The sequence below is a fragment of the Tamandua tetradactyla genome, chromosome X (assembly GCF_023851605.1).
Source record: "Tamandua tetradactyla isolate mTamTet1 chromosome X, mTamTet1.pri, whole genome shotgun sequence".
NCBI lineage: Eukaryota > Metazoa > Chordata > Mammalia > Pilosa > Myrmecophagidae > Tamandua > Tamandua tetradactyla.
In genome coordinates, this window is record NC_135353.1 from 83,085,447 (window position 1) to 83,112,229 (window position 26,783).

The following is a 26,783-nucleotide window of genomic DNA, read 5'->3' on the forward strand; positions in this document are numbered from 1 at the left end:
TGATAATGCTGTAAATGATAACTAATGGTTGCTTAATGTTGCACAATTTTTCATGTATATTTTACTCACATTATCTGTAGATAGTCCAAGAAATAAGTGGGATAGTCTATTACTATGACCTTCATTTACAGACGAAGAAAAAGTTCTTGCAGGCTAAGTCCCATATCCAAAGTCATTCAGCTAATGAGTGGCAAAACAGAATTGGAATTTGGGTCTGTCTGACTATAAATCATGTATGATACTACCTCAAAACTACCTCTCAAACAACAACAAAAGAAGATGCACAGTGGTTACCTTGTTTCACCCCTGCAATGGGAATGATTTTGGTACACTCTTCTTCTATATCATTAGCCTGGTCACACCTCTCACATACTAAGTATATGTTTGCAACAGTAGATGCTAGAGTTAAAGGTGTGATCAGTAGCTATGGGATTAAAGCAAATAAACAAACAAACAAAGCAAAAATCTAGCAGCCCTAGACAGAAATCAAACTCATCAATACTGTATGATAACCAACTGACCTAAGGAGTGGAAAGTTAATACTGAAATCCAGTGGCACTGCTATATTTGATCACAATTTACATGTAATTAGCACTTTTGTCCTCATCTAAATCATGATTCTTACCTTTATAACAGAAGCTCCAGCTCTGGAGAGTGGACTGTGAATCTGGGCTGTAGCAGCCATGTTGGCAACAGTATTGAGATGGCTCATCTGATTCATTGCCATAGCAACTGATGCAGGAGGTAAGCTGGCTGGAAGTAGGGGATGAGGAATCATCATAAATTGAAGATCCAGTCCTAGGAGAGACAGTGCATGTTTAAACTATCACTCACATTATATGATCAAAGGGAAATCTGGTCAAAATTGATGTTATGGAATACTAAAAGAAATAACTAAATGCGATCAGGTTGGCTTTTTCAAGAACCAAGCTTAATTATATCCTACTGCTTATTTGAGTCATTAATAAAACCTAGGGGTTTTAAACTGGTTTTAATTTTTAAAATGTTTCTAAACCTACAGATTTTCATTGATAAATATGTATTGCTGTTGCCCCCACTCAAAAATATTTATAATATTTATCCAAAAAAGCTAATAAAAAATCTTTAAGCCAAACATCATTGTGTTTAAAAATTAAAATGAAACATGCTTTTAAGTCATTATATTATATTGATGTTGATAGTTTCTAACAACACTTCCTTTAAGAGACATAAAAGAGGTGCTGGTGAGGCAAGATGTAGATTTTCTAAACTTCGAAATCATCGAAGAAAACAAAGCTTGGTGTATGTTATGCCCTCTATTTATAAATCTCTAAAATTAATGCTTAAACTTCTAATTTGAAATCTTTAGCAATAAGAAAAATCTTCATTTTCCAGTTTAATAACACATACCTGTATTTTTGAGTAGTATTTCGAATTCCATTTGTTTTTTTCTCATGAAAGGTGAAATAATTTCCTCACATTTTAAATCTCTTAAAGAACATATTTCAAGTGTTATCTAAATTCCATTTGTGGTAGCCATAGATATGGCATCATATAAAAAAAATATTTGACAAGAAATTCAAAGGGTGCACAATGCAACAAAACATGCTTTTAGTTGTGACAAGCCTTATACAACACTGAGGTGATGATCTCAAATGAATTCCTAAAATGAAGGACATGTCAGTCACCCATGTTTCTGTGAAACAGCCACAGAATACAGTGTTTTCAGAATTACACAGGGTTATAAAAATCTAGAAATTTAAATTCTGCATGGATCCCAAGAAGGAACACATCTTCCCTACCCTCTGTGACTCCAAATTCCTAGAGAATATCAATAAATTATTTCCAATTTTACCTAATAGGTGTTTACTTATGACTTCATTTCCAAATAAAGTGCAAGCTGCTAAATCCAACTTAAAGGTTATAAATATTTGTCCTGCAATTATTAATTTATCACAGAAACTTCAACACTATGATACCATTGAATTTAATGGCCTTCTTCACCCCATTTTAAAATTATGTTTGCTGTTAGCCTTCCAAAATTATTGGAAGCATATGTACTTTTATACTTTTTTATATGGCCTATGCTATAATGATGAGATATTATATAATATATATTAAATATATATAAATAAATATAATATATATTAAATTAGTTACTGTCTATCTTTCCCTTAAAACTGTCATTAAATGTGCCACATAATACTAACCATCACTGTCCTAACTACATTCATATATAAGGGTTTCATTTACCAGAAATCCAAGATAATTATAGCCTTCAACTCTTTCTGTTTTCTCTACAGATTGATTGAACTGTGTATGAAAAGCAGCCATCATTATCTCCCTCTATTAAAAACAATGGCAACATTACTCACCAATGCTTAAATAAGCCTTTGTTCACTCTTCCTTTGTAGCAAGCAGGCCCCCCTTTCTCTCCCTTAATTGGGCTGCCATTCTGTAGAAATCCCCAAACCTCCTCTCCTGACCTTCAAGACTGGGTAAAACTGCAGGCAAGTGAGATAAGACACCTGGGATGGGGACCCTCCCCTAACAGCATATCTGCTTCTGCAATTTCCTTTGTGCCTTAAACTGACCAATTACCTTTCCTTTAATATTGTTATTTACTGTATTAGGCTTGCCCTATCTGTAGCATGTAATAGTGTCTATAAAAACCAATGTTGCCTTTTGTTCAGGGCTCAGACTTTCGAGGTGACTCGACTGAGCCCCTTGCGCACGAGCTAATAAATCACTTGCTTCCCAAAACTGCGGACCCTTAGTCTCAGCCTGCTCTAATTTTGTGGAACATTCCTGGAGGCCTGTGGCCTCAATCCTGGTTTTTGTGCTACATTTCTGGGGGCTCATCCGGGATCTAAGAGGGATCGACGGTCTCGCCTTCCTCGCCCGCGGGAGCTGCAGCGCCCAGACCGGAGACCCAGCGGAATCCAGTGCCAGCACTGGGATCTTCCCATCTTGGACTCCTTACCTCCCCGACCAGGGTGTTGTCACTGCCAGAGCGGCAATGAATCCAGGACAGTTTCGGGAACCAAGCATCAGGAGCACCGCCCGTCTGACTGGTAAGCACTCGAGTGCGTCAGGTTATCAGCCCACTCATAGAAGGCCAGGGCCTGAGTGGAAGGGGGGCCTGATCAACCCCCAAGACTCTTCGAGTACTGGTCTCCATCTGGAGGACCAAGGGAAATGGAAGTCTTCAGATTCGGTTTCAGAAAGGGCAGTGCAGGAGGAGTGTTGATTGAATGTGCATGACTGACTGAGTGAATGGAAGTCCTGGGCCACAGGAGCCAAGCACCAGGCCACGAGTGAGTTTGGATTCTGCGAGTCCATGGCGATCCTCATACAGTTAAGGGTGGGCAACCCCGAAAGTGGGGCCAGCCGGGGGTTTATACCAGACCACCAAAGCCAAGAGGTGTTCAACGTCCCCGCTAGGGGAGCGGCCAGGCCAAATGAAGTGCTAAGTTGTCTAAAATCCCTTTGTTGTTTGTCTGTTCACCCTTCCCCCTATCTGTTGGCTCCGCCAATATGGGGGGGGAATCTAGTAAGACACCCTTGCGGTGCATGATGTCCAACTTTAAGGAGGCTTTTACTAGTGATTGGGGAGCCAAGCTGACCCCTGGTCAACTCAGGAAATTCTGTAGGCTAGAATGGCCCACTCTTGGGGTAGGTTGACCACCTGAGGGAACTTTTAACTCAGAGAAAGTACAAGCAATCTATAATATAGTGTCAGGGATGCCTGGACACCCAGATCAGTTTCCCTACATTGGCACCTGGCTGGAGGTCGCAAAGAAGAAGCCAGAGTGGATAAAGACTTGCTTTGATGGACATTGCCAGGTGCTTCTCGCCCAGGCATTGGAGGGATCCCACAAGAAGCCAGGCAATAAGTCCAAGGTTCCAGTTTTACTCAGACCACCGGAAGAAGAAGAAAACCCCCCACCTTACTTTGTACCACCGACACCCATGGCCCAGCTGAGCTCCTTCTCAGCAACCCCTGATCCCCCCAGCAGCCCAGAGGCATCTGCTGAGGCTCTGCTGAGCCCAGCCATCCCTGGACCCCCTGGGCCGCAGCAGTTGCGGCCCCAGCCAGCTGTAACTGTTCCACCCACAGCCACACCCTTAATGCCTCTGAGAGAGACCCGAGGCCCTTCCTATGTTGATGCCCAGGGAGACTTCCAGGAAGGGAGAAGAAACTTCGTATACATCCCCTTCACTTCTACTGACTTGCTAAACTCGAAGAATCACATGCCATCCTACACTGAGAGGCCCCAGAGATGATTGACCTGATCCAGTCCATTATCCAGACCCACCAGCCCACTTGGCCTGACTGCAATCAGCTACTTGTAACTTTTCTCAACACTGAGAAGCATCAGCGTGTGGTAGGGGTGGCGCAGACACACCTGGAGGAGAACGCCCCTGATGGCACCCCAGACACAGCCCAATATGCCACCTGCAGTTTTCCGGGAGAGGACCCAGAGTGGGACCCAAACACTGATGTGGGGTTGCAGACCCTCCAAAGGTTCCGCGAGGCCTACTCCAGGGCCTCCAGAAAGGCAGCCAAAAAGCCACCAATATGACCAAGATCAAAGAGGCCTTGCAGAAGCCAGATGAGCGTCCGAGCGAATTTCTTGAGCGCCTGATGGAATCCTTCCGCCAATATACACCATTTGACCCTGAAGCCCCAGACAGCCAAATTCTAATCAATGCTGCTTTTGTAGGGCAGGCAGCCCCTGACATTCGGTGTAAGCTCCAAAAGTTAGATGGGTTTGCAGGTATGAACACAAGTCAACTAATAGAGGTAGCCACAAAGGTATTTGTCAATCAGGACCAGGTAGAAGCTAAAGAAAGGAAGTGAGAATTCAGAGAGAGAGCTCAAATAAAGGGCCCTGATCAAGAAAAATGCGGCAAGCCCGAGTGCCCTTAGGTCGGAATCAGTGTGCTTATTGCAAAGAAGAGGGGCACTGGAAGAACGAGTGTCCCAACAAAACCACCTCACTAGCAGGTAGAAGGAGGCAAAACATTAACCCCAGACCTCGTCTGGACCCTGATACCATTGCTGTGGTTGCTGATGAACTTTCTGACTAGGACAGACCAGGTTCCATATCTTTAGGTCCCTGGGAACCCATGGTCAAAGTGAAATTAGGGGACCAAACAATGAACTTCATGGTGGATACTGGTGCTAAGCACTCTGTAATAACTCAGCCCCTGGAAAATATTTGCCCATCTTCTGGCCAAATGATAGATGTTGTGGGTGCCACAGGTATAACACGAAAAAGGCCATTCCTGAAAGTCAGAGTGTGCAGCATTGGGACCACTCTGTGTCACCAGTTTCTGTATTTGCCTGAATGCCTGCTGCCATTGTTGGGGCGAGACCTCCTCAGGAAGCTGTATGCCCAAATTACCTTTGGCCCTGGAGGAAAAGCCTCACTGAAAATTAACAGCCCACAGAAAATCCTGTCTTTAACTACACCTACACAAGAAGAGTGGTAGCTGCATGAGAAGCCCGAAAAGGGAGGGGAAATTTCCCCTAAACTACCATTCCCAGACATACCGACTGTCTGGGCAGAGCATAACCCACCAGGTTTAGCCAAAAACTGTCCTCTGGTAATAATTGCTTTGAAGCCCATGACTCACCCTGTGGCAGTGCGACAGTATCCGATCCCTCAAAAGGCTCTCGAAGGGATTCAAAGCCACTTGGTGCAGTTAGAAGCACACCGAATCATCCGACCATGCAACTCTCCATGCACCACTCCACTGCTGCCCATGAGAAAAGCTCAAACTGGGGAATTCCGACCCGTCTAGGACCTGTGAGCAGTTTATGCAGCCGCGGAGACCATCCACCCTGTAGTTCCAAATCCATACACTCTCCTCAGCCTGATCCCAGGGAAAGCTAATTGGTTCTCTTGTTTGAACTTAAAAGATGCCTTCTTCTGCATACGAATAGCCCCAGTTAGTCAGGAGATATTTGCCTTTGAATGGGAAAGGCCCTCTAAGGGAAACAAAAAGCAAAACACCTGGAACCAGCTGCCTAAGGGTTTAAAAATTCTCCCACTATTTTTGGGCAAGCACTGGGAAAAGACTTACAATCATTCCAAGCCAGAAATTATAACTGTACTGTCCTGCAGTATGCAGATGACCTCCTGCTTGCTGTGGAGTCTCTCAATGACTGTAAGCAAGGGATGGAGCGTCTCCTCCGCCACCTAGATCAGGAGGGTTACCGCGTGTCTCATAAAAAAGCTCAACTCTGCCAACAGCAAGTTAAATACCTAGGTTTTTACTTGCAACAGGGAACCCGAAGCCTGGGGCCAGAGTGCAAGCAGGTAATTTATACAATACCCACACCAACCTCCCGAAAACAAATTAGAGAATTTTTAGGAGCCACTGGGTTCTGCAGAGTCTGGATTCCAAACTATGCACTCTTAGCCAAGTCCCTCTATAAAGCCACTAAGGGGGGCGATCGGGACCCACTCCAATGGGGAACTGAGCAAGAGCAGACTTTCCAGCATCTAAAGACATTGCTCATGCAAGCCCCAAGTTTAGGCCTCCCAGACTTAGAAAAACCTTCCACCCTGTTTGTCCATGAGCGGGAAGGAATGGCCATTGGGGTTTTAACCCAAACCCTTGGATCATGGAAAAGGCCTGTCACTTATCTCTCCAGACAGCTAGAAAATGTAGCACTGGGGTGGCCCTCTTGCCTGAGAGCTGTTGCAGCCACTGCCCTCCTGGTCCACAAAGCCAGGAAGCTCACTTTCAGGCAGAAGCTAACTGTGCTGGTCCCCCATTCAGTCACCAGCCTCATGGAACAAAAAGGGCATCTCTGGCTATCAAATGCAAGGCTCACCAAGTATCAGGCCACTTTATGTGAAACCCCAAACTTACAGCTTAGAGTCTGTCAGACCCTCAACCCGGCCACCCTGCTGCCCGTGGGACCAGGAGCCCCATAACACGACTATGTGGAAACTGTAGACAAAGTCTACTCCAGCTGACCTGACCTTAAAGACTAACCATTAAAACATCCTGACATCGAACTGTTCACTGATGGGAGCAGTATAATAAAAGATGGAGTGTGCTATGCAGGATATGCTATCATTACCTTAGCTGACGTTTTAGAGGCAGAAGCCCTGCCTGCGGAAACATCAGCCCAGAAATCTGAACTCACAGTGCTCACTCGGGGTCTACAATTAGCAGCAGGACAGGAGGCTAATATTTATACTGACTCAAAGTATGCATTCACAACCCTACATGTACATGGGGCATTATACAAAGAGTGGGGACTAATGACAGCCTGGGGGAAAGCATTTTAAATATGGACCAGAAATTCTAGCTCTGTTGGAAGCAGTGTGGGCCCACACCGCTGTAGCGGTTATTCATTGCTGCCATCATCAAACTCCTTAATGGCGAGAGGCAACCGAAAAGGGGATTCAGCTGCCAAGCAGGCCGCACTAGGGCACCTAACCCTTCCCCCAAAGAACAAACTGCTTGTCACCCCTCTCATCCCCCATCCATTATGGTGGTGGAAAAAAAAACAAACACCAACTTACTCAAAGCTGGAAAGCAACTGGTTATGCAAGGAGGGAAAAATAAATCATGAGGGATGGTGGATATTACACGATGGACACATTGTAATTCCTGAAAACTTAGCATGGTCTTTTGTACAGCATGTCCATCACCAGACTCACTTTGGGGGAAAAAGCTCTTACTGCCAGCCTGAGTGCTCACCTCTACATACCTAGGCTTCCCTCCTGGGTGAAACTGGCATGAAAAAGATGCATTACCTGTCAAAAGAACAATGCCGGGCGGGCCGCGGTGGCTCAGCGGGCAAAGTGCTTGCCTGCTATGCCGGAGGACCTCGGTTCGATTCCCGGCCCTAGCCCATGTAACAAATACGGAGAAACAGAATACAATAAAACAAGAAAATGTTTAAAGATGTTTCCCTTTCTTCCTTCCTTCCTTCCTTCTATCCTTCCTTCCTTCTCTCTGTCTTTAAAAAAAAAAAAAAAAAAAAAAAAAAAAAAAGAACAATGCCAAGCAGCCCAGCGCAAAACTAGGTAGTCTGAACAACCAGCTGGCTGGCCTCAGCCCATTTGACAATCTACAGGTGGACTTCACAGAGCTGCCACGGGCCCAGGGATATCAATACCTTCTGGTATTTGTCTGCACCTACTCAGGGTGGGTAGAAGCATATCCCACACATTCAGAAACTACACAGGAAGTCGCACGAGCCCTCCTGAAGGACATCATTCCTCGGTATGGGATGCCACTAAACCACTGGCTCTGACAACGGCCCTGCTTTTGTGGCTGAAGCCCTTCAAAAGCTAGTAAAAGCTTTACAGATAAGTTGGAAACTCCACACTGCTTACCAGCCACAAAGCAGTGGGAAAGTGGAGCAGATGAATCGAACTCTAAAGGAACAATTAAGGAAGATCTGCCAGGAGACGAGGCTGACCTGGGTACAGCTGCTCCCTATAGCTTTATTTAGAATCAGGTCTGCCCCAATTAAAAAAATGGGATTCTCTCCCTTTGAATTAATATATGGAAGGCCGCCACCCCTTACTAGGGTTCTACAGGGGACCTCAGAGAAATCAGAAATCTAAGTCTGAATCAACACCTAGTGCAGCTGGGATGGGTCCTAAACGAGTTAAAAGGGAAAACATTGGAGGCGGTGTCTGAACCTCTCCTGTCTGAACCTCTCCGCATCTACCCTCCCATTCATGAATTTGAGCTGGGGGATTTAGTGTGGGTCAAGGACTGGAAAAAAGGTTCCCTCCAGCCTCAATGGAGAGGCCCTTATTGTGTTGTCTTAGCTACCCCTACAGCTGTCAAAGTCGCAGAGATCATTCCATGGATCCACCACTCTCCAGCCAAGAGAGCCATGGCAGACGACCCCTGGGAGTGTACCCTTGTCCCTGGACACCCGACCCACGTCATTCTCTGAAAGCCATCGCGTCCTCCTCCTGCACAACTGGAATCGGCTGACCCCTGCACGGCTGAGGCTTGAGGAGATCAACAAGCCCTGCTTCAGTCACCCCCAGAAGCTGACTGATCTATGCACGGCCGAAGCTTGAGGAGCTGCAAACCAGTTTGAGTATCCCTTCCCTCCCCTCATAAATACTCCTGAACTTTGAGCACACTCCCTAAACTCCCCTGTGTTTCCCTAGCCTCAGCCCCTGGTATTCCTTATATGGCTAGATGAATTATTGGCTCCTGCTCCCAACTGGGCTCCTTGCTCTATTATTTAGTATTAGGTTAGCAGCAGTAGCTCCCCCAGACTGGAATTTGCTAGAAAAGGACCTGCTTGCTCTAACATACTTGTGTTGTGTAGGATGTATCTGTATCTTATCCTGTGTGCCCTTTCTGAGCAGCGGTAGCCTCCCACCCGGCAGCAACTGTTATAAAGGAATATGTATCTTCGTAGGGAAAAAGTGCTGTTTCTTTGTAAACCAGTCTGGCATAAGTGCTGCTAAAATTTGGGAACATAGAAAATGGGTAGGAAACCGGGACACACACACACACACACATAAAAAACTAGAATAACTGGATCCTGCTGCTAGCCAGTCCCCTATTTACCATATTAATCACTGAAAGTCCCTGTGTAATCAGAGCCCTCTTCAAATTCATTGAATACGCTGTAGCACGGCGAGTCACAGCACGAATCCCCCTAACGAGAAAGTACAAACCATTAAATTTAAGGTGATGCTATAGCCCCTCCCTATTAAGTCAGGGCAAGCATCAAAGGGGGGAAATGTAGCAAGCAGGCCCCCCTTTCTCTCCCTTAATTGGGCTGCCATTCTGTAGAAATCCCCAAACCTCCTCTCCTGACCTTCAAGACTGGGTAAAACTGCAGGCAAGTGAGATAAGACACCTGGGATGGGGACCCTCCCCTAACAGCATATCTGCTTCTGCAATTTGCTTTGTGCCTTAAACTGACCAATTACCTTTCCTTTAATATTGTTATTTACTGTATTAGGTTTGCCCTATCTGTAGCATGTAATAGTGTCTATAAAAACCAATGTTGCCTTTTGTTCAGGGCTCAGACTTTCGAGGTGACTCGACTGAGCCCCATGCACATGAGCTAATAAATCGCTTGCTTCCCAAAACTGCGGACCCTTAGTCTCAGCCTGCTCTGGTTTCACGGAATGTTCCTGGAGGCCTGCGACCTCAATCCTGGTTTTCGCGCTACGCCTTAACAGTGTAATAATCTTTCATTATTCTTCAAAAATTTTTAGCATCACCCAAACACCATCTAGTCATGTTAAGTCATAGATCTACCTAAAGTCCAATTGGCATACAAACTAAATGCAACTACAAATAAAAGTTAACAACCCAATGACAGTTTTAAGATATAATTTACCAAATGCATCAAATGACTATGAAAGACTTAAAAGTCACACTTTCAGGTCATGACCTGAAATAACCAACTGTGAATTGACTAACATGCCCTAGACCAAATTAATATTTATATGACAGATCAGTTCAATAGTTTCCCCACATAAGTTCCACATGTAAACATATGCAAATATAGAATTATATGATTCAACATTTTCCCAAAGCTGGAGCATTAAATTGAAAGCCATGGAATAATACAAAATATACAGCAAGCTGACTCACTTAGAAGCATGTTAGAAATGTACAGAAACTTTTCTAGTATGGTCTTGAAAAAAATTATTTTAAAATAACAAAATTGAGTCATCTCTTTCATGCCAATGTCTAGGACATTGTAGTTACTACTATAAGCAAATTTATGATGTACCTTGGTACTCTAGCAACTTCTTTAAAATTTATCTCAGTGAATGTCTCCACCTCCTCTTAGCCACTAAGGCTACAAATTTCAGTCATCTTCTAATCCTCCCTCTAAGTCCCATATTCTTTGGAATTCTAAGTCAAATTGTCATAGGTAGTATCATGCCATCCCTAGAGTGACTGCTCATTTTCAAGTACCCATCCCCTCTTGCCTATAGTCTGTCTGCTTGGTTGGTCTTCCTATTCCTTTCTATTTTCTTTTCCAATCAATTTCAGAGATTACTTACTGCTTCCAGAATAAAATCAAGCTCTTTCAGTTAATCCCAAATTACCTTTCTAGTTTTAATATCTTATTATATTCCTCTATGCATATTATGATCTAGTCATCCCCCACCCCAGACTAAATGCAGCTCTCTACAATTTTAATTTACTTCAGCTTTTACTCATGTTGATACCTCTCTTGAATCTGCCTCTTGAATCCCTTTATTTACCTATGGTAAAAGTCCTCCTCCTTTAGGTTAGAGCTACCTTACTTAGTACTTCATTGTGTTTGTATACTTTCTGGCATTGTTTTATTTGTCTTTGGTTAACATGTTATTGTGTAAGGGACATTTTCTTAGAGATTGTAACCTCTTCAAAGTGAAGAGACCATATCTTATTTTTGTATGCTTAATAACTGACTAAAATGTATGTAAAATTTGGACATTATATCAAATATCTTAGAAATTCTCTGTAGCCTTAATCTCAGGGTTTTGTGGTAGCACAGAATCTCAGAGAAGGTAGTAATGGGACTTTCTCCCTGATTTCCTGTTTATAAGAAAAGTACACCTTTAGTAGATAATACATCAAGTACTTTGTTGCTGAAAAACTTTTGAACTTTTAAAAGCCCTAAAACATTATCTAACCTATATTTGTATACATTAGCTCTAGTCACTTTATGAAGTAAGACTAATACCTATTATTTATACAGTACTTCCTATATGTCAGTCACTCTAACAGGATTTCTTTTATCATTTTTATCCCTCGTAATAACCTTAATAAGTGAGTGTATCCCTATTATGTTGTTGTGGAATCTGACAAGTGGAAAAGTTAAATTATTTCTCCAAAATCAAAAGATGGAAGAAAACTAGATTTATGTGACTTAAGCCACCATTCTTAACTACTCTGCTACCTGGCCACCTGAGCTACCCATATTCTGTACCCCACTGTTTAAAGGAGTCCCTTTTTACTTCTTCTAATTTCAATTTGTTTAACCTTATTGAAGAGAAAAGGAGTAGCCTTGGCAGCCCAAGGTGTTGAGTAGGTCTTATGTTGCATTTTTCTCAATGTCTTCATTTTTGGAAGGCCAGTATACATACTATTGGTCAGGAGGTAGTTTTGCTGTAGTGGGTTGAGGTTAGGGGCACCCCCAAGGCCCAGTTTGCCAGCCAGTGCTGCATAAGCAATTCCATGTTGAAGTACAGGAGCAGTAAGAGGAGACTGCAACTTTTCCTTATCCCAGGAAGATTCATTTCCACCTGAAAAACATTTATATGACCAGATTATCATGTGATAATAATCCTTTGTTAGTGTTATAATCATTAATACACTACTTAGAAATTTATTATTGAACATAGACCATTCCTTGTTATGATAGTTTCAAAAGCTTTAAATATCTTTAGTTATTAAGCTGCCTATAGAAGACTAAATCATTCTTACCAGCAATATGGGCCCTCTTGCCTTTCAGGTAGTCCAAGCAGACCCTATGTCTTCTCAGACCATGCCTAATAATGAAAATAAGTTGGAAGCACCTATGTGTTGAAGATCATTATGTGATTGAGATGGCATCCCATTAACACCCTCTAACATACATGTGTTATATTTTTAAGAAGAGCAGTTGTTTTTCATCTAAAAATAATCTATTCATTTATAAGAGCATGAAACATGAAAAATATGTTTCAAGAAACCAAAGTGGTCAACTATGTTGCTCTCAGATCAAGCCATCAAAGTGAACCTCTTCATATGCAGTAGGATTCTATACAGTATTAGCTGGATAAAACATGCAACCGTGGTTTCCCATATGAAATGGTAATTTCTTTTTATCATCTACATGAGAAAGTGAATATAGTGTGCTTAAGTGTGGGCTATTATGTTATCATAATGATCTTCTATGACATAGCTATTTCATCTGCTATTTCATCTGCCACTTAGCATATTGAGGGGAGTGCAAAACCATTACTGAGAAACATATAGGAAGGGAGCACAACATCATCATAATGGCAATATAAGAAATCCCTTTGAAAATCTTCCCACACAATTAACTAATAAAGAACAAATATCACTTGCTCAGAACTCTGGAGGACAATAGAGACTGGAGAAGGACTCCACAAATATTGAATTAAAGAAAAAAAAGAGGAATAATCACCAAGAACAGAAAGGCGATTTTCTTCCCAGAGCTGCCCATCTGGACTCTTTCCCATCAGTTGGACTCACACAACTTGGGAAAAGCCCAAAAGCAATATGGCCCAGGCCCCTGTGTGCTGAATGGAAATGATAAATCCACTCACAGCAGAATCAGTGTAAGAATAAAGAGATGAACTACAGGGAAATACTAATTTAATAAAGATTTGACATACTTTCTTCCCTAGGTGAAACTCTTTAGGAACTTTTTTTTTACAGAAACTCAGTTTATTACATGCAGATTCTTCTGCATTGTTGCTAACTGTTCACAATTAGCAACTGGTCCAAAATTACTAAAACATTTAAAAAACTATACAGTATGTAAACAAAACATAAGGACAGTATAGTTCTTTGTATATATAGTTTAGTGCAGGTTGTTAGGGATTTAGGAATATGCACAATTTTGCACGATGGAGTGCATTTTCACAAAGCATATATATATATATTTGTATATTTTATATTTATACATATTAAAGTAACAAAAATAAGTTTTCACTAATGACACAGAATTGTAGATATGCTCCAATAGTCAAAATTTAAGAAGAAGCATGTCGAGGCAAGTGTGAAAAATGCTAGCTTACCCTAAAACTAGTCAAAGTTGACTCTGTTCAATGTATGTTACACAGACAGGTAAATTCTGTCTCCAAACAACCTTTGAAAACATGCTTATACAGATTTTTGCATAGAGTGAAATGGAACAGATTTTCCCTCCTCAATCAAATATAACTCTGTTGTAAGCTAATGAAAAGATACATTAAAACAACAACACTGTTTTTATGTTTTCAACAGTACAATAAACATTTAAAATTCTTCTGGGAATGAAAATAGTGCTCATTATTTAAAAACTGGATCATTTAGTTTAAATTCAATATGCAGCTGTGTCAGGCTTTTCTAAGCCAAATGACCGAAAAGCAGGGAAAACAGAGGCAGGATTTTGACTGGCAGATACAATTTGAGAGAGAGAGGAAGCGAGTGAAGAAACCTTAGAGGCTGGAGTGTTTATGATATTCAAGATGGCTACTTATGGGCTGAGCAACAATTCTTTGACAGATGTGTCCAAATGAAATATTAAAGTGCTAATTGGCAGTGGAGGATTATTGAAACAAATGGCAGAAAGCACAGTTTTAGCTAAAAGAGTAGCTGGAGGAGGTTTAATTACTGAAGTCAATGACACCATTGGTGCAGGAGGTGGAACAGATACTTAAGCAGCTGTATTCACTATTTGTGGTGCTATATGTACTGTGAGTAGAGAACTTGCATTCCCAAGAGAATTTATAATTTTTGTAGAGCTTTATAGAGGATACTTGACAGAGTGCCTACATAAAAAAACTGTTTGATGTTAGTGTGATCTTCTGGGTGGGGATATCTACTGGTGTGGGCTGAATGCTTTGGCCACTGTTAAGAACTAAGGGCAATCCATATTTTCAATTAGTAGATAGCAGAAGAACATGGCTGCCAGCCCAAAGACCTTGTGGTGGGACAGTAAACCAGGGTGCATTAATCATATCTAAGTACGAGGTGCCAATGGTGAACTGGTATTGATGACTATTTTTTGCTGAATGCAAGGTTCACAGAACTGACCCTCTACCAAAATTGTTACACTGATGGTGCTGTAGCAATGTGAATGGCAGAGCCACCTGGAACAGCATTGTAGCTGGAGTTGATTTTAATATAGCAGGGGATATTTTCCGATTTGGCAGAGAAGCAAAGTTGGAAATATTAATTATTTTACTTGGAGAAAGGAATAGCAATTTGGTTTGAAGTTTACTTGTGTTTACACTTGCTGGCACTGTAGTTGAAATCCCTGGTGACTGAAAGTGGATAGAGGTCTGAGGTTGTCTTTTAGAAACAGATAGAGAATGTGTAGCTCCTGGTACTGTTGCCAGATGTGGAACTGCATTTATTATTTTAGGGGATGCAGCCACAGGTGTAGGCAAAGCAATAGTAATGGGGATTTGCAAAGGTTATGTTAAACATTTAGGAGACAGTATTGGTTGTGTACTTGCAATCTGAACAGATGATGGAAGAGGTCCTGTTTTCATAGTCGATATAGTCACAGTGTGTCCTAGATTTGATGTGCAAAGTCTATTTGATAAAATAGGCATAATTCTTAAAGAAGTATCATTCCCACTGATGGAAACATGAGATCATGTCCCAACTGAAGCACAGGTTGAAAGAGAACCCAAAGACACACTTGCTCCTTTTCCTGAAAAAATGTTTACTGCTTTTGTTACAGAAACCACTGATTCATTAACAAGAGCAAAATTTTGACTCACAAAATTTGAGCTTACTCGAATTGAATTACCACTTGTTGATAAAAGTAAAACATAGCCATTGCTACTTTTTTCCTCTCCTCTTGGGGTTACATTTTGCAGTATGTTAATTGATGTTATAGCAGGTCCATTGCCTGAAGTATTGAGAATTGCTTGACCTCTATTTAGTTCAAGTTTCACATCTTTTGTTTGAGACACAGTTGGTGATGAATTCATTTATTTATTTATTTGAATTTATTTTTATTAGTTCTCCCACTGTTGATGGAATTACATCTATCGGGGTTGCTCTGAAGTCTTAACATATGTTTTAATTCAAGGAGGAAGGAAGAATTATTTCAATGACTCTGCAACAATAGTTGGGGTTGAAGTGACACTGGGAATTGGAGTATCAATAAAAACTAATTTCTGGATAGAAACACTTCTATATGTCAGTGCAAGAATCACATTGATTGCAATTCCACTACCAGAAGTAGGAATAAATGGAGTTAATAGCAGAAGTTTCTGAAGTGGAGTCTCACTGATCACATCTCCATTTGCTGCTGCTGTTGCTTCAGACATGGTAACAGGGTAACTTTTTAATGATATGATCTACTTGTTGCCATTTAGTTGGAATATTAGTAACATTTGCATTGGTTTGTCCAAAATTTCATGTTGATATGCTAAATACACTTACTGAAATATTTGTTGTTGATAGTAGCACAGTGCAAGAAAAAAACAGGAGAGTTCAATGGAGAAGAGGACATGTGTGAAGTTTATCTATCAAGTGACCCAAATTACCACTGCAAGAGGGTTGCCCTAATGTAAATTTGACATTTTTCCCCATGGACAGATTAAAGCCAGCTGGAATGGAAACAGAAGTAAGCATTTGGCTAAAAGGTGGGAGACTAGATGTAGTAGTTGTTCCACCTACTGATGAAAAAGTAGGGAATGATGAAGTTGTTGATTTTGGTGTCAGAAATGTCTGAATTGGAGAAGCAAAAGTGAAAACTGAACTAGAAGATAAACTGTTAGGTGATTTTTTATCTGGATTGGTCTATACTTTTACAACTCCAGTGCTTCCACCATGTATCCTAACAAGAATTGACTGTAAATCTCTTATACACACAGTTTTCAGTCCTTGATTTCCTTCAGAAAGATCAACAGCTTGTTGTACAAAACAGTTGAGGGAACTACTAAGGTTTGTAGATCCACTTAGTGTCATTGCTGATGAGTGGCTGAATATTGAAAAAGTGGTGAGTGAAGCTGGAACTGCATTCTTCACTTTTTCTGCTTTATTCTGGTTAGTTTTAACTGGCAGTGTTAATAAATTACTTATTGGAGTTACAGGAGACAAAGACTGTGGTCTAGCACTATTCACATTAGATAAAGGTGTACTAGTCTTATTGAAAACTACACTAGTAACTTGGGTAGAAATAGTTGCTGCTGAGTTGACAGGAACAGATGCTAAAGAAGAGACTGCATTTGCTTTTCATGGAAAAGATGAACAAATTTGCTCTGAACCCTTTTGTTGAAGTGGTGGTATTTATTTTGCAACTGCTTTTCATTCTTTGTGCTGAATCACAAAATTCTTAGGCAGAATATGTACCTGATGCATTATTTTTCCTCCTGTTTTAGGATCCACCATAGGTTGCATCTGAATCTTTACAGAGGTGTTATGAAGATCTATTGGCAACCACTGGCCAAAGAGCATTTTATACCCATCTGTAAATGACCTTTCATTCTGGTGTGGCAAGTCAATCCTGGCTTTATGGGGCTTGCTTCTGGAGGAGCTATAACTGCCTTTTCCACAGCAGGAGCACTTGTACCTGTGGAGTGGAGAGGATTAGCTGATTGGTTAAGGTCACTTTGTTCCCAATATTCTTTGCAATCAAGGCCTGAATAGGTTTGGTCCCTTTCTGGAGAGGAGTCACTGGTGTGGAATCCATTGAAGTAAATGACTGAAAATGGTGTCTCTGTATGCTTAGATTCTTTCAAACAATCTATCTGCAAATAACCTTCTACATTCTCACCTGCCATTTCATTTGTCCTTAACATTGCTTTCTTCCTTGGGAGAAGCTTTTTTCTGCTGTCATCTAAACAACTAATTTGTTTGGATTGTCATTTAAATGCTTTAGTCAGTCTCTTCAGTACATTTTTAGAAGACAGTTCCTTTTTCAACAGCTTACTTCTGGTCATAGAAATAGGAAAATCTATTTCTGACAATTTTATATATCATCTGAGTCAAGGTGATCTTTCTCCAGGATATCTAGAGGTTCTTTAGAGTCTATAGACTTTATTGATTTCCCCTTTAGGATATTCTTTTCCAGGATCTCTTTCACCTTCTTCACTAGTCCATACTTCTCTGGTAAATTTATCATGATCAGGTTGTCTTCTGAAATAATCATATTTTTTCTTTAGATCACTTCTGTTCCTTTGAAAAGCCCTCATTAACTTTGGTTCCCAAGGCAGCAATTCATGTAAAATACATATTAATGTACTATAAATTTCTTTTACAGCTTGACTCTGATGATACCATCTGCCTGATTTTTCTACTGTTTTCCAGATCTTTGAGTTCATTCCCAATTTTTGTGATTAATTCCCTGAGTTCATCAAGATTACTGCAAATAAGCTAAAATTCTGTAGAATTTTGTGTCAGTTCTCCTCCTTTTTTGTGATTTATTCTTTTAGATATGGATTTTTTTCCCAAATTTGTGCTTATTGTGTTTTGCTTTCTTTTTGATGATCAATAACTTATTCTGGATCTCAGGTTTGTAAGACTTGAATGAAAGAGAATGAAGACCTTTCCTCTTCCTCTGTAAGTTTTCATTCAAAGCATCTTTCAATTTTTTTCCTTTTTCTTCTTTTTTGCCTGCATTTTAGTTAGTTTGAGTTTCTTGCAGCTCTGCAGTGACTGTTCTGATAGAAAATCCCTTATAACTTTGTGGCAGTGCATTTTTGAATGGCTACTGTGACTTTCATTTACATGTATTTAGTAAGATTTTAGAACATTTTTTTTAATGGACTGGGCTCACACTTTATTCTGGATGCTTCACCATACTTTTTCTGATTTTCTATAAACCTTCTTTCACCTGGGTTGAGAGACTCATCAAAGCCTGTAACTTCCCCCTGGACTCCCATGTTCTTCTAAATTTTCTTTACAGCAATCATTTTTTTTTCAATTTATAAGAGCAACTAAAAAAATCAAATATCTAAGAATAAATTTAACCGAGGATGTAAAGGACTTATAAACAGAAACCTACAAAACTTGGTAAAAGAAGTCAAAGAACAAAATAAATGAAAGAACATTTCATGTTCATGGATTGCAAGACTAAATATTGTTCAGATGTCAATTTTACCCAAATTGCTTTACAGATTTAATGTAATCTCAATAAAAGTTCTAATAGCCTACTTTGCAGAAACGGTACCAAAAAAAAGCCTATCATCAAATTTATTTGGAAATGAAAGGGGTCCCAAATAGTAAAACATATTTAAAAAGAAGAGTAAAGTTGGAGGACTCACATTCATAAGTGTTCTTTTTTGCTAGCTGCCAGAATGCAATACACCAGAAACAGAATGGCTTTCAAAAGTGGAATTTTAAGTTGCAAATTTACATTTCTAAGGCTGTGAAAATGTCTAAATTAAAGCAAGTCTATAAAAATGTCCAAACTAAGGCACCAACAAGATATTACATTCACTTAAGAAAAGCTGAAGAAGTTCAGGATTTCTCTCTCAACTGGAAAGACACATAGTGAACATGGTGATGTCTGCTAGCTTTCTCTCCAGGCTTCTTATTTCATGAAGCTTCCTGGGGGCATTTTCCTTCTTCATCTCCAAAGGTCTCTGGCTGCATGGCCTCTGGTCACTCTCCTGACTCTGAAGTTTTTCCAAAATGATTACTTTTTAAAAGGATTCCAGTAACCTAATCAAGATTCACCTGGGATGGGTGGAGTCTCATCTACCTCCAATTAAAGGTTAATACTCACAACTGTGGTCACATGCCCATAGAGATAATGTAATCAAGTTTCCAACCAAAGGTGCTGAATAGGGTTTAAAAGAAAAAGCTGCCTCCACGAGGTAGATCAGGATTAAAACATAACTTTTCTAGGGTACATAATAGTTTCCAACCAGCAAAACGACTTTCAAGCATATTACAAAGCAATGGTAAGATTTTTGACAAGGCTACCAAATCCAACCAACTGTGGCAGAACAGTATCTTCAACATATGGTGCTGGAAGAACTGGATATCCATATCCAAAGAAATGAGAGGACCACTATCTCACACCTTGTATAAAAGTCAACTCAAAATGGATCAAAGACCTAAATGTAAGAACTAGGACCACAAAATTCCTAGAAGAAAATGTAAGGAAACGTCTTTGAATAAAGTAATGGTTTCTTGAAACTTAAGATCAAAGCACAGTGAAAGAAAAAATAGATAAATGGGACTTCCTCAAATTTAAACACATTATTATTCAAATGACTTTGTTAATGAAGTAAAATGGTAACCTGCTCAATGGAGAAAATATTTGGAAACCAAATACCCAATAAGGGTTTAATATCTAGAATATATCAAGAAATCCTAAAACTCAACAATTAAAAGATAAACAACCCAATTAAAAATATGCAATACACTTGAAGAGACATTTTTCATAAGAGGACCCTTACATTACACCCGATACAAAATTTAACTTAAATTGGATCAAACACCTAAATATAAGAACCAACACCATAAAGCTCCTAGAAGAAAATGCAGGGAAACATCTTCAAGACCTAGTAATAGGAGGTAGCATCCTAAACTTTACACCCAAAGCACAAGCAACAACAACAAAAATAAGTTACTAAGAACTCAAAATCAAATGCTTTTGCATTTCAAAAGACTTGGAACAAAAGGTGAAGAGATAGCCAACTCAATGAGAAAAAATATTTGGAAATCACATATCAGAAAAAGTTTTGATATCTTGTGTACATAGAGAAATCATACAACTCAACAACAAAAGAACAAACAACTCAATTATAAAATGGGCTAAAGATATGAATATATTTTTTTGAAGAGGAAATACAGATGGCTAAAAGCAGATGCTCATTCTCATTAGCTATAAGGGAAATGCATATCAAGACTACAATGAGAAACCACCTCACACCTAAAAGAAAGGCTGCTGTTAAACAAACAGGAAACTACAAATGTTGGAGAGGATGTGGAGAAATTGAGATACTTATGCTCTGCTGGTGGGAATGTATAAAGGTACAACCACTATGGAAGACAGTCTGGTGGTTCCTCAGAAAACTAAATTGAGTTGCCCTTTGACCTAGCAATGCCCCTACTTGGTATATATCTAGAAGAGCTGAAAGCAGTGACACAAACAAAGATTTGCACACAAGTGTTCATAGCTGCATTATTCACAGTCACCCAAAGATGGAAGCAGTCCAAGTGCCCATCAACAGATGAGTGGATTAGCAAAATATGGTAGATATATATGATGGAATATTATGCAGCAGTAAGGTGAAATAATGTCCTAAAGCACATGACAAGTTGGATAAGCCTTGAGGACATAATGCTGAATGAAATGAGCCAGACATGATAGGATAGATAGTGTATAATTCCTCATTTATGACCATGGTAGAGGTAAAATCAGAGTCTTATAATACAGAATACAGAGGACCTAGAGATACATGGAAGCATGAGATGGGTGAATACTTAGCTAATGATGTGGAACTTAATTGAAAGGGATAGACTGAAGTGCAGGCAGTTAACCAGAGGGTCTATATGCAATATTACCATATTGATTATGAACATGGTTAAAAGGGGTTATATAGACCCTTGTGTCCCACTGATGAACATTACAAAAAAAAAATAAGTTCTTACATGAACTACTGCAAAGGTATGAATCTTGTACAAAATGTGCATAATTTCAGAGTATAGGGGGAAACTGCTATTTCATGTTATAGGCTGTGTTTAACAGGAAAACATCAACAGTACCACAGCAATACCAGGGGTACCTAATGGGGAGAGGGACAGGAATAATGGAGAAGTTTCAGTTTTCTATTCAGTGAGGGTGTGTTTATTGGTTATGTTTCTCTTGGGAACAATGAGATTATCTAAAATTGAGAGTGTTGATGGACTGTTGACTTTGGGTATTATACATGAGTCCAAGTAGATGGAATTAGCTGAAAGATGCACTGACTGAGAAGTAAATTGGTGAATGATGATGTATACATATGATCAAACATTGTGCTGCTACAAAATAGAATGAAGCTGTGAGGTATGCAATGATTTGGATGAACCTGTGGGAAATTTGTTGAGGCAAAATAAGCCAGAAAGAGCAGATATTGTATAATCTCATTTAGAAAATGCTTATAAGAAAATTGGGCCTAGATTGTAAGCTCTTATAGCAATCACACTTAGCCCAGAGTGGTAATTGTTATTTCCGGATTTTAAGAGGATGTTTTATATATCTGTAACCTGGTATTTAGAGTTAAGAATTAAGATGATCAGATAGGGAATAAGGTAATTCAGAATACAGGTAAGGAAGACATTATCAGTATTTTAAAACTTCACATTTGAGACCAAAGGAAGAAAGGTTTATTTTGTCCAGAACCTAAATTTTCTGTAGGACATAATCTAACTCAACCTGTCCAAATAGATCATTTAAACAATCCAAACCATGGAGCCCAGAATAAGAATGAGAACCTATAATCTTGGATACTTTAATATAATGCCTGGATACATCCCAGATTATATAAAGCAAATAATTGAAAAGTATTGGCAAAGTCCCATGAGGGATAGGAGAAAAAATATTGAACTATTAAACTTTATCACTGGGGAAACCCCAGACACTGTGTCAAACATTAGGGACACCCAAATCAAGAAGTCAAACCCTAAATCTTGAGGCTTGATCTTATGAAGCTTATGTATGTAGCAGAGAAGCATAGCCTGACTATAGGCATGCCTAATACTCACATCTGGAGGACATTTTTTGTTTCTCCAATATGGCCTCTCTCTCTTTCAAACACCAACTCTGCAAGTGAAATAATTGCCCTCCCTCCTACATGGGACATGACATCCAGGGATGAATGCCTACCTGGTGGCATGGGAGATGACTCCGAGGTATGAGCCTGGCCCTGGCACCATGGGATCAACAATGCTATACTGATCAAAAGGGGGGAAAGAAGTAAGTGTAACAAATAAAGTATCAGCACCTGAGAGAGTTCAAAAAGTGTCCAGAAGCTACCCTGGAGGTTGGAGGTCATCTTACCCATGCTTCAGTTAGACATTGCTACCTATCATAACTTCCCAAACTCCAAGATCATTCCAGCCAATCCTAAAGAATACCTGGGGCATTATATAAGATTCTACAAATTTTCCATGCACTAAGGTAACTTTCCAGAAACCTACAAGCTCCACATGGGTCCCTGGACCAGAGAAGTTCTGAAATACAGAGGGATCAGCCTCTCCAAGACATGAACTATTTCAATCCCCCCACCCCATATTATTGACAGCCTCTTCCCACATGAAAAATTTAGAATGAACATAGCTCAAATACCCCTAAAGGTGAGAGAAAGATCAAAGGTGATGGTGGAGTTATACAGAGAAGGTAGTATTTAGTAAATGAGCATGATTCTGACTCACTATATTAATATTTCTTTTAGCCAACAGTACCTTAGAGCAGCTATAAGTAAAAACCTATAAATGTGGAATTGTAGCACATACCAATCTCTGAAATCTTTCCTACAACTAATTGTTGTCATGTGCTTTGAAATTTATTGCTTTTTTGTATATATGTTATTTTTCACCAAAAAAGAATAAAAAGAGAAAGAAGAGTATAACAGGAAAGATAGGATTTGACAAATGAATATGTCTGTTCAATCATTCTATTGATGTTTATTTTGGTCTCCAGTGTCTTGAAGTAGCTAGAAATAAAAAAGAAAAATTGTAGAACTGTAACCCATACCAAACTTTAAAATATTTTCTATAACAACCTGTTAAAATGTACTTGGAAATTTATTACTTTTTTGTATATGCTATGTTTCACAATAAAAAAAAATAAAAACTTTGAACTGCTTACTTTGTAGAAATGGAAAATCCAATCATCAATTTCATATGGAAAGTTAAGGGGCCTGTGTAGCCAAAGCTTGAAAAAGTGGAACATAGATTGAAAATCTTAAAACTTCCCAATCTTAAAACATGTTGCAAAGTCTTAGCCATCATAACAGCATGATACTGGCAAGAGGGCATACATACAGACCAATGAAATCTAATTGAGAGTTCAGATATCAATCTTCACATTTATGGTCAACTAATTTTTGTCAAGGGTGCCAAGTCCACTCATTGGGAAAAGTATAGTCTCTTCAACAAATAGAGCTGGCAAAACTGGAAATCCCTGGGCAAATAATGAAGATGGCCTCCCACCCTACACCATATATGGAAATCACCACAAATGGGATCATAGATCTAAATATAAGAGCCAGAATTATAAAACACTTAGAAGAAATCACAGGGAAGCATCTTCACAACCTTGTGTTAGGCAATGGTATCTTAGACTTTATACTCATAGCACAAGCCACAACAAAATAAATAGACAAAAGTGACCTCATTAAAATTAAAAACTCCTGCACATCAAAAGTCCTCATAATGAAAGTAAAAAAAACAACTTACTCGATGGGAGAAAATGTTTGGGAACCACATTTGTGATATGATTTTTTATAACCAGAATATATAAAGCAATCCTACAATTCAGCAATGAAAAAGACAAACAACTGGGCAAAACACATGACTAGACATTTTCTCAAAGATTATATACAAATGGCCAAAAAGGGGCATGAAAAAATGTTCAATATCAGTAGCTATCAGGGAGATGCAAATCTAAACCATAATGAAATAACAATTCACACCAACTAGCATGGCTACTACTGAAAATAAAAAGTAAAGAAGTGTTGGAGAGGATGCAGAGAAACAGGAACACTCATTCAGTTTCTGTGAGAATGAACAAAGGGTGCAGCAGTTGTGGAAGACAGTTTGGCATTTCCTCAGGAAGTTAAGTATATAATGTCTATATGACCTGGTAATCCCATTTTGAGGTATGTACCCAAAAGAATTGAAATTAGGGACTCAAACAGATATTTATACACCAACATTCATAGCAGCATTATTCACAACTGCCAATAGATGGAGGCAATGCGAACATCTGTTGACCAATAAATGGATAAAGAAAATGTGGTATATATGTACAACAAAACATTATTCATCCTAAGAAAGGAAGGACATTCTAATACATGCTATCACATAGACTAACCTTAAAGGCATCACGTTGAGTGAAATACACCAGACACAAAAGGATGGATACTGTATGACCTCCCTGATATGAAATAATTCAAATAAGCAACTCATAGGGTCAGAATCTTGTAGATATTTTACAAAGGAGGGGGTAGGGAATGAGTAAGTAATATTCAAATTGTACAGAATTTTGATTCAGGTTGATTGTAAAATTTTGGTAATGAATAGTGGTGATGGTAGTATAACATTGAGAACATAATCAGCAGCACTGTAATATATATGTGAATGCTATTAAAGGGGGAAATTTTAGGTTTTATATATATATATATATATATCGCTAAAATATATTTTTAAAAAACATAGGTCTTGACAACACAGTAAAACTTAATGTAAATGATGGACTATATTTAAAAAGTATAATTATAAAAATATTATTTCATAAATCATAACAAATATCCCACAATAGTACATAGTGTGTTAATAAGTTGGTATATGGGAACTGTCCGTTATGCATCATTTTTCTGTAAACCTACATCTTCCCTAATATAACATGTTTAGAAAAGATACTCACCTAATGGACAGGTTAATGATGTTAGTAACTAAACCATTTTATTTGTGTTTTATATTCTACAAATAATTTTATTGATAATAGCTTACAATTATTTAGTGCTTAATATATCCAGGTATTGTGCGAAGTGTTTTGCATACTCTATATTATTTAATCCTTATAGCAGCTATGGAGTAAGCAGATATTATTATCCCCATATTAGATACAAAGAAATATATACTCAAAGAATTTTAATATACTTTCCAAAGCCCGTAGCTAATAAGTGTAGGAGCTAGACTTCACTTTATTCTCAGGTTTGACAGATGCTCTTTCAATTATGTTCTGATTTTGGAAAGATATAGCAAAACTTTTCAGCCATGAAAGACTTATATGAAAATGATTAAATTTCTTTTGTGAATCCATACAGAAAATTAAAACCAAAGTATGGAAATCACAAGGAGGCAGGTTTCCTCTCATTATAAAGAAGAACTTTCTCATGTAATGATATATGTAAAATATATAACATAGGGTCTGATACACAGTAAGATCACTATAAAAGTTAGTTAATTATAATAATATAGAGCAGGGATAGTTAAACTTCTTCTGTAAAGGGACAGATAGTAATTGTTTTGGGCTTTGTGGTAATATATTAAGTCAGTCACAACTGCATAACTCTGCAGCTGTAGTGGGAAAGCATCCATAGAAATTATGTAAACATACATGTGTGGGTGTGCTCCAATAAAAGTTTATGAAAACAGGTAGTGGGCCAAATTAGGCCCACAGGCCATAGTTTCCCATTGTTTGATAACAATTGGAAGTTAAATACCCTATTCCATCTGCCTGAATATCACTCCCATTTTCTAGTGGCAATCTGTTTAAGTTTTTCTTGTGTATAGTTTCAAGAATATTCTATGCATATGCCTGTTATAGATAGGCATTTATATTGGTTGAGTTGGTGGACAAATATAAGCTATGTTATTAGATCTGTAGACATGATTCTACATATTTCTTGGTACTCTTGTATTAGTTGCTGTTCTAATTTGTTAGCTGCCAGAATGCAATATACCAGAAACAGAATGGCTTTTAAAAAGGGGAATTTAATAAGTTCCAAGTTAACAATTTTTAGGCTGTGTAAATGTCCCAATTAAAACAAATCTATAGAAACATCTAATCTAAGGTATCCAGGGAAAGATACTTTGATTCAAGAAGGCCAACGAAGTTAAGGGTTTCTCTCTTATCTGGAAAGGCACATGGCAAACATGACATCATCTGCTAGTTTCCTCTCCAGCTCCCCAGGAGGTATTTTCCTTCTTCATCTTCAAAAGTTGCTGGCTGGTGGACTCTGCTTCATGGTTCTGTGGTGTTCTGAAGCTTTCTGCAAGATACTTCTTCTTTTATAGAATTCCTGTAAACTAATTAAGACCCATGTAGAATGGGTGGAGACACATCTTCATCTAATCAAGTTTAATAGCCACACTTGATTGAGTCACATCTCCATGGAGATAACTTAATCAAGTTTGCAGTTTATAGTGCTGAATAGGGATTAGAA

At 39.0% G+C, this 26,783-nt stretch overlaps 1 protein-coding gene and 1 pseudogene across 5 annotated transcripts in view; both read right to left on the minus strand.

The window, feature by feature from the left end:
• Window positions 1–26,783, minus strand: part of DACH2 (dachshund family transcription factor 2) — a 782,542-nt gene that overhangs the window by 214,286 nt on the left and 541,473 nt on the right. For all 5 annotated transcript variants that reach the window (XM_077145234.1, XM_077145235.1, XM_077145233.1 and 2 more), the window contains 2 exons: window positions 12,087–12,245; window positions 626–798 (listed from right to left, as the gene is read on the minus strand). In XM_077145234.1, the coding sequence (XP_077001349.1) occupies window positions 626–798; window positions 12,087–12,245 (332 nt within the window). The remainder of the gene's footprint in view (window positions 1–625; window positions 799–12,086; window positions 12,246–26,783) is intronic.
• LOC143670946 (putative bromodomain-containing protein 10 pseudogene) lies at window positions 14,033–18,588 on the minus strand (annotated as a pseudogene).